The 9,701-nt window shown below is 31.7% G+C and overlaps 1 protein-coding gene across 1 annotated transcript in view; it reads left to right on the top strand.

Annotated features, from left to right (window-relative positions):
* Positions 1-9,694, top strand: part of LOC107450998 (hexokinase-2) — a 40,157-nt gene extending 30,463 nt beyond the window's left edge. Inside the window, exons 5-10 of the mRNA XM_016066951.3 lie at positions 915-1,014; positions 3,104-3,347; positions 4,113-4,268; positions 5,618-5,757; positions 7,840-7,976; positions 9,348-9,694. Coding sequence (XP_015922437.1) covers positions 915-1,014; positions 3,104-3,347; positions 4,113-4,268; positions 5,618-5,757; positions 7,840-7,976; positions 9,348-9,425 — 855 coding nt within the window. The 3' untranslated portion in view covers positions 9,426-9,694. The remainder of the gene's footprint in view (positions 1-914; positions 1,015-3,103; positions 3,348-4,112; positions 4,269-5,617; positions 5,758-7,839; positions 7,977-9,347) is intronic.
* The last annotated feature ends 7 nt before the right edge of the window (positions 9,695-9,701 follow it).

Genomic DNA, 9,701 nt, shown 5'->3' on the forward strand with positions numbered 1-9,701 from the left:
TAGTCTTATTTGGAAGACATTTAAAAAATAAACCCATTTCATCAATATTGAAAACATTATTTTTAATTGTATCCTTTAAGTAAATTTGGTAACGTTTCATTCAACCATTGTTCACATACTTCAAGAGGGACAGCTTTAACTTCTCCATGAAGAGTGCGAAAGACATTGTGTGTGTGTTGCAAAGGAAGGGGCAAGATATCAGCTCCTAGATTGTTGTTTTTTTCTGCTTTAAAAGATCCAAAAAAAATCGAGCTAAAGGGAGTAAAATTCGAGTAATCGAGAATAATTAACATGAAATTGAAGATAAAAGGGTCGGGACCTCATAAAAAAATCGAGTTATAGTAATATTCGAGTTATCGTACTTCGAGTTATAGCGAATTGACTGTATATATACATACGGGTTGCTGCGTTTCGGTTAATTTTCTAGCCAAATATCGAAATTAATTGCTAAGTTTGTCCACAGATGGCATTTCTGACTGGAAAAACAATAAAATATTGTTTTTTACCCTATGTAAGACTTTTCCATCTAAAATGTTTCAACAGGTTTCTGTTAATTTTGTCCTTAGACTAAACCACATTGTTGTTGTAAATGGTAAATATTTTGAAATCACTGTTTTATAGTTTTCCCAGTTAGTAGAGCTATTTGTTGATGAACTTAGCAACCAATTTTTAAACTTGGGTAGAAAAATTCTATGGTTTCTGAAGCAGAACGTATCAAACCGTACATTTCAATCTCTGTTCGCTTTAGTTTAATTGATTTTTTCATGTCGTCGGTTATTTTTGGAATATCAGGTAGTTTTCCCAAAATACTTAAAATATTGTGATTAATCCAAAACTGCTTTATTCTGAATATTAGTTCTAAGTTTTGATTGAAAATTATGAATATTTTAATTAACACTGAAATTATATTTTAGGACATAGACGTGAATGTAGTAGCAATTATAAATGACACCACAGGAACTCTTATGTCATGCGCACACAAAAACAGAGAATGCAGGATTGGACTCATAATAGGTACGAACAATTACAATATTTTCCTTTATTAATAATTAATTAACCATTTTCTCAAAACTTAGACCTTTAAATATTTTTTTTTAATTTCACCATTCTGCATCAACTCACAAATACAGGACAATTATTGTTGTTAACAAATTTTTATCTTAAGTATTGTTATATTATTACGATAATTATTGTTATATTATTATGTTATATTGTATATTATTGTTATATTGTTAACAAATTCGTACCAGTGCTCACGTAGCTTAATCTTCAAATAGTTTAAATTCTTACCTAAAGATATCTTTATAAAGATAAAGTATTCTTACAACAGCCCGGTGTGGGCCTAGAGGTCATGGGGGTTAAGGCTCCACAATTTTGTGACCGACGGTATGATTGGGACAATGTGATCTGCACTGCGCACAGTGGCTCCTTCAATTTTTAGACAAGCTGGTACTCATCGATCTAAAGCTGGGTGGTCTTCAAGCCGAAACTGGGGATCGAACCCCATTTCTTTACAATGACAGTTCAATTCCTTAACCACTGAGCCATCATGGCTCTAGATATCTTTATAGTTAAAATTTACTAACAGGGGGAAAATTTGAAGGGTTATAATACAAGGTATTCTAAAAAATCCAATTCAATAAGATAGTTCTAAAACACTGATCATTTCCAGCTGTTTAGCGAGTTTTGACTCATAGACGAATTTCTGAATTTAATGAAGTAAAACGTGGAAGAGAAAATGTTCATAGATTCGCCGTCTTTACATAATTTGAACCTATGAATGATAGGCTGGGTGGCCGAGGACAGCCATACTGCTGGATGCAGTATGGCTGTTGGTTCGTTTCATTAAGTCATTGAAAAACTTTTAGCACCTACAAGCGAATGCAAGCGCTGAATAATTCTTGTTTCAGTTCGGCTAGTTCAAATTCTGAATAATCTTTCTTTGAGAATCCATTGAAACATTATATTCAATTCTGTCCAAAATGTTAAATTATATTTACAATAATTATAATCAAGATAAAAATAAACGGTAATTGCTTTTACAATTGAAATTTATTGCAACTATTATCTTTAGGTAAGCCGTGTCTGTTTTTAAGTTTATATTGTTAAAGATACCGTGTATATTATAAGAGTATTTTTTCCCCTACATTTTATTTTTCAAACAAGGCATCAAATTCAGATATAAAGTCATAACTCTTTTCTGTATAAGGAAACAAAAATAAATTCCTCAAGCTACGAAAATTGCGGACTAGTCGATGGAATTCCTATCGCTAAACCGAAAGTGCTTTATTTTTCATTTTGCAAATTTTATCTTATAATTTTTGTTCTCGTTTAGCTATCAAATATTTCTACTGATTATACACTATCTGGCCACCCATTTAACTGTCAGATATTCCTACTGATTATACGATATCTGGCCACCCATTTAATTATCAGATATTCCTACTACTACACTATCTGGCCAAAAGTATCCGGGCACTCGGTTGTTATGGTGGTGGAAGCATAATGGTGCGAGCGGGTTTCTCTTGGTTTGGCCTGGGTCCGTTAGTTCCTGTGGTTGGAAATAGAACTCTGAGATGCATGGGGACATTCTGGACAATGCTGCACTCCCAACTCTATGGCAATTTTTCCGGGAAGGCCCATTTCTTCTCCAGAAAGATAACTGCTCCATTCACAGATCGAGGCTTGCATAGACATGGTTTGACGAAATGGGTGTTCAAAAACTGGACTGGCCTTCTTAGAGACCTGATCTAAATCCCATAGAGCACTTTTGGGACGAATTAGAGCGCAGATTACGTAGATCCAAATCGACCATCCTCACCGCAAGCACTCACTTCAGCAGTGATGGAAGTCAATTCCTTTGACCACTTATCAAAAACTGATGGAAAGTCTTTCCAGGCTGTCATCAACGCAAAAGAGGGACCAACATCATATTAATATGTGCCTCTAAGTCCATACCACTGGGTGTCCGGATCCTTTTGGCCGGATAGTGTATCAGTATAGCTAATATCAGCTTTGTGAGCAAACAATTGATGCTAACTTTCACGGAATAATTTTAAGCTTCATTTTTAATGTAAACTGACAAATTATTATTTACAATCAGGAACAGGGACCAATGCTTGCTTCATGGACACTGTATACGTGAATGAAGGACGACCTAAGTCAAGACCATACATGGCAAAATTAGATAATGATGTTGATTTGTGGGATAGTGATGCAGTTGAACCCCGCCAAGTAATTGTAAACACTGAATGGGGTGCATTTGGTGACGATGGTTGTCTTGACTTCATGAGAACTCAATATGATAGAGAAGTTGACAATGTTTCTCTCAACCCAGGAAAACAATTGTAAGTAAAATTTCATTCTATAAGAATTCTTTCAGTGAACAAATAGTAGTGTATAAAATAGCGCGGCATGATTAGAATCCCATGACACCATATGTGCTTAGCGGAAAGTACGAAAAATGGCATATATACTCAGCAGAATATATGCTTTAGTAAAAAGAAATAGTAATAAAAGTCTCCGCTAAAAAAATTCGGCGATTTATACGCATAATATGTAATAAATGAATGCATGTTAGTCAACAGAAAAGACGAATAACAATTTATTATTCACGAATGTGGTATAATTTAAAATTTATTATTGCTTACAAATGTGGGTCAATATGATCACCAGTCTGATGTTATAGTAATTATATATTTAGGCTCGAATTTTGTGTAAGTTTTACTTAAGCTACTTAATTTTTATTTTTCAAATTTAGAATTTAAAACCACTTTGTAGGGGCATGTCTGTCAAATATCTTTGCCCTCCACGTATACTCTTTGTTAATGGGCACCTCTAAGTAACACGATTTTCCAACTCTCCACACTTTTCCCTTCTTTGTTATCATGATTACGGAAAATCTTGCTTTTCTTTGCAACAGTACGTTTCAGAGAGAAGTGCGAATAAACTGGAGAGGGGAAAAAGCGGAGAGTGGAGAAATCGCTTAACCTTGAGACACCTATTCTATTTACAAAGACACCTACTCTAAACACATCACGTTATTTAATGGACATACTGATCTGTCTTTAAAAATTTATTAATTTAAAATTGTTATTATTTTTTAATTATAGATTTGAAAAAATGATATCTGGAATGTACATGGGAGAAGTTGCTCGACAAGTTTTAGTAAAGCTTACTAAAGAAGGTTTATTATTTGGAGGACAATTTTCCACACAATTGCTTACACCATGGGCATTTAAGACAAAATATATTTCTATGATTGAAAGGTAAGTAAATACTTAATAAAGTAAAGAATCCTTAAGTAAAGTAAATAAGTTTTATTTAAGTAAGTAAATACTTAAATAAAATATTCTTAAAGTAGGCACTCGTTAATCCGACCTTGCTTAGAATTGCACTTCAACAAACCCTTTGATATCTAATAACTTAACTTAAAAAATTCGCATTTTTAAACTGTATTTTTTCTCTGGAACAATTCGACCGATTTCGCTCAAATTTTGCCATTTAAAATTGCATTCTTTAAAATAATGTAAAATATTGTATACTTTACAATTCAAAATTTTTTCGACTATTATTAAATGAGATAATATTTACATCATTATAAAATAATAAATATTTACTAAAAGCCATTTTTTTGCATGGAGCTATCTTTGGATAATCGAAATTTATAATTATACGTGTAAAAATGTTTCAATTTGCTTAAAAAGTTCTCTCGTAAAAAATGAAATTAATATTAAGGGGACTATTGTGATTATATTTCCCAGATTGCAGCTACCCCCTATATTTTGGAGATCAGAAATCCGAATCTGGCTCTAAAAAAAAATTTATCGCTATTCAGAGAAAGTACGTTTTTGTGTCTGATTTCGTAACTTAAAATGTCGTCTGTGCTAATTAAGAATCATATTTGAGACCACCTCCTCGAACCATTAAAATTGAGTCCTAGAACTTGAAGATCCCATCATTAGATTAAAAACAATTCAGGGTGAGCCGTATATTTTATTTATTATTTTTTTTTTGCGCACTGTACATTCTAGGGGTTCGGTTCAGGACTCTCGTCGAAATGTTAAATTTTTTTCCAAAATACTCGCAATTTTTTCAAATAAAAAAAAAAAAAAAAAAAAATAANAATAAAAAAAAAAAATAAAAAAAAAAAAAATTCTTTGTTGATTGGTTTTGTTAGATACTTGGTATTGGCTCATTGTTCAATAGCAGAAAATAACCTTTTTCTTTCAAAATCTGTAAATAATGCGATCAACAATAAAATGATTCTGAAAAAATATATTATATGAAAAAAATTGAAAGAGAATTAAAAAAAAAAACTTAATCTAGTGTTCCGACAGATGATTCTTAATCGATGCTTCTGTAAATTCTTTTTTTAAAAATTTAATGTTTAATTTTTTAAAAAACTTTTTGGAACGCTCACATCAAATAAATACATGTTTAAAATTTCAAATTTGTACGTATAATTTTTTATTTTCAAAGAGGGCTTCAAATACATTGAAAAATTAGAAAAATGGTTTTCTTGGGAAATAATTTTCTCGGTTTTTGTCATTAATTCTGTTGTTAATATTTTTGTGTGAATTCAATTAGTTAATATTTTTTGTGAATTTTGTTTTAGCGATCGCAAAAACTCATTCGAAGAAACAAGAAACGTCATGAATGAGTTGGGATTAGATTATGCATCAGACTTTGATTGTAACAATGTAAAATTGGTATGCGCCAGAGTATCTACACGAGCTGCTTTTCTAGTGTCAGCAGGTAAAATTACACTAACTTCTATACACAAAAATATCATTTCATAATGAAACTAAAACAAGCATAAAAATCAATTGCATAACTCTTAAGGCACAGGAATATCATAATTAATCAGGAATATCATATACAGGAATATCATAATTAATCATCCTTATTCTATGAACTGTAGGTTAGATTTTCTGATTTTTAATTAAAACAAAACTATCATTCAAATGATACAATTTTCTTTTATTCACAACTCAAGAAATATTTTATTAGAGCTCTCTAGTCCCATATCACAAAAATAAACTAACCAACTTAATGCATAATGAAATTAAAGTGAAAAAAAGAATTCTAAAAAAATATCAAACAGCAGCGGTCGCCGTAGCAACGCATGCAATGACGATGCATGCGCACTGTTTACTGTTACTCTTGAACATTCTATATTTGTAGAATCCTCGACAAAAAAGTACATAGAGTGGGGGGTCACAAATTAGTATTAAGACGAAGAGGAAAAAAAACGTTATCTTTTTAAAAAGGTGGGTACTCAGAACAACAAAAATTGTTTGATTTTCGGTTGGAACCCTGAAGGTGTTTCCATTAATGGTCGGTAAACTTTTTCTTTTTTGTAATTAAGCAAATTTTGATGTTCTTAATCCCATCTTCCTTTAGCAGGCAACACACTGTGGAAGCTTTGTTGTTGTTAATTTACGTCGCACTAGAGCTGCACAATGGGCTATTGGCGACGGTCTGGGAAACATCCCGGAGGATGATCCGAAGACATGCCATCACAATTTTGATCCTCTGCGGAGGGGATGGCACCCCCGCTTCGGTAGCCCGACGACCTGCGCGCGAAGTCGAGCACTTTACGGTAGCACAGTTTAACGAGGACCAATACCGCACACCCTCGGTCCCTACGCAGACTGATCCAAGTGGTCACCCACCCGCACACTGACCGCAGCCAGTGATGCTTGACTTCGGTGATCTGCTGGGAACCGTGTCTTAACGATCAGTCCACTGCGGGACCACTGTGGAAGCAAACGGTAAGATGCATACAGGTGGCAAACTCCAATACTTTTGCGTTTGGATGCGCAGAGGTGACGTGCGCATGCTACTGCTAAAGTATGGGAAACTGCCTCTCATAAGTCTTTTACTTATCGCTAGCTTTCTCTGTGTGTGGCCTGCCTTACTGTCAGCTTTCGCGATCGTTTTTTTTTCCTTCCTAGCTTCAATATTGATTTTTGACCCTCCTACTGATTATACNATCAGAGTGCGTAGGGACCGAGGGTGTGCGGTATTGGTCCTCGTTAAACTGTGCTACCGTAAAGTGCTCAACTTCGCGCGCAGGTCGTTGGGCTACCGAAGCGGGGGTGCCATCCCTTCCGCAAAGGATCAAAATTGTGATGGTATGTCTTCGGATCATCCTCCGGGATGTTTCCGAAACCGTCGCCAATAGCCCATTGTGCAGCTCTAGTGCGACGTAAATTAACAACAACAACTTCCTAGCTTCAATATTGATTTTTGACCCTTAATATGTATTTTTAGTATAATTTATTTAAAGTATAATTGATTTTCGATCATAAAATAATAAATTGTATTTTTTTTCCCTAGCAATTATTTTTAAAACTTTTAAATTCGAGCAATCAGTTAAAAAAATATTACGTAAAACGCAAAATGTGAAAAACACAATGATCTAAAAGGCGCCAGAACGTCTTGATGAGATGAACTAATTTTTAGTGAAAACGTACTATTATAAAAGATTTATAAAAAAACGTAATAAGACGTAAGATAATAAGACGTAAGATTTATAAAAAAAAATCTCATCTTCCATATTCTCTTATAAGAAGTGTTTGGTAAAGAAATTTAGAAACGGCATTAATATATTTAAGGTGTTAAAGATACACATTCCCCATGATCTTGAATTTTTAATTAAATTTTATTTTGAAATCATTAGTTAGCTTCATTGTTATTTATATTTTAATTCTTGGTATAACATGATATAGATATTTTAAACGAAATTCCGACAATGCATAATTTTCAGAACATGTTTAAAAAACTTCCCATGATTTGATATTTTTTTTAATGAACTTATTTTGTACTTTGCAGCTGTCGCTACCATCTTAAATAAAATTAAAAGACCACGTACAACTGTTGGTGTAGATGGCTCTGTATACAAATGTCACCCTCATTTCCATGATTTAATGGAAAAGAAAATTGAAGAATTAACAATCCCAGATTATAAAGTAAGTAAATATTTTATTAGACTTCCAAATAAGGAACATGGCTAAATTGGTTTAAAATTTAATTCGCAGCACAATTAGTAAAATGCTTGTAAAATAATAAGAACAAATAACAAATAAGTTTATCTTTTAAATTCTCAATTTATTTATCACAATAAGTTAGCTTTATAAAATTCAAAATTTTATATCTCTGATATTCAATATGTTAAAATTAGTTTATAATTGAATATGTGTATAATTTAATATATATTTTTCAAATTCTTGGCATTATGGACTGCTATTTTTTAAATGATCCCAAAATTGCTGAATGGAAGAAACAAGACAGAAGTACATTAATTATTTTATTTTTAATAAGTACAAAGATAATTCTTGAGGCCATGGATATGCTAACCATCTAGATGGAAATTTTTTTGCATACTAATTAATACATTGATCCACAAGATTAATCCAATTTTTTAATAAAATATTTGATGAAAATGAGTTAAAAAAAAAGTGAGAAAATTACTTTTATGCAGCTATATTAAAACTTTAAAAAGTACTGAATGAAAATATTTCATTCTAACATCAAGTCAGAATTATTAAAACAAATTCTCACACATTATATATTTTTAAAATTGTAAACAACACATTTCATTTTAAGCACAAAACTTGTAAGTAAAATATAAGGATGAATCAGCAAGCTTTAGCTAAATCAGAACTAATAAATAATGTGCTTACATTAAAAAAATAGCCAAATCAATTTTTTAAAATCATTTTAAAAGAAACTTGCATATACTTTAATATACATTAAATTTTAAGGAGAAAAATGCTAAATAGTATTTTTTTAGGAAATTTAGTTTTGTAAAGAAAAATGAAACAGACTTAGAAGTCTATTAAAAATCAAACCACAAATTATGGTGTACCATAAATCAGGTAAATGACAAGATTTTATTACTTGATTATTGTAACCATGAAAATTTTTTTAATCATACTCTCTTGAATCAATTTTCTCTTAAATTAGGAGACAAATGCCTTCTCTACTGTTTCTATTATGAAACATTTTTAAAAACTTGGCAAAGTTAGAGTTTTGATGAGCTACTTTTGAAATTCACTACTTAGACCAAACCTTTTTTTTTAAACACTAATCCATAGCAATTTGATTTTTTTAAGCAACTAAATATTCTTTATTTGCTTGGTTTATTCTGTAATTGATAAAAAAAAATTACCAAGCCTTTCTTCGATTTCAGTTTTTTTAGATTTTGCAACTTTTGAATTTAGGTCCTTTAAATGATGAACTTAGTCATGTAGCTCTTATAAAAATATTTTGTTATTAAAAAAATCTAATATTTATAATCTAAGTTTTGTTCAGTGGCTTTAATAACTTTTCTCTTATAGTTTGATCTAATGCTTTCTGAAGATGGAAGTGGGCGAGGAGCAGCTTTAGTGGCTGCTGTTTCTGAAAGATCTCGCTAAATGAAGTGAACTGTACACATTTAGCAGATCAAACATTGTATAAAGGACTTACGATCTCCGAAGATAGTCATTTGTGACAGAAACCAAACTCTCTGGGCACAGTTTATCAAGTCATCGTCTAAAAAGAATTGTTAAGGCAAACACGACACAGGATTTAAATTTGTTATCATATGCTGTATTGCAATCTACTTTTGTATAGTACTTGTATTACATATTTTGTACATTAAATGTGTGATTGCAACCATTTGAAAATATATGTGTATTTAAAATTTTGTT

The sequence above is a fragment of the Parasteatoda tepidariorum genome, chromosome X2, assembly GCF_043381705.1.
Source record: "Parasteatoda tepidariorum isolate YZ-2023 chromosome X2, CAS_Ptep_4.0, whole genome shotgun sequence".
NCBI classification, from domain to species: domain Eukaryota; kingdom Metazoa; phylum Arthropoda; class Arachnida; order Araneae; family Theridiidae; genus Parasteatoda; species Parasteatoda tepidariorum.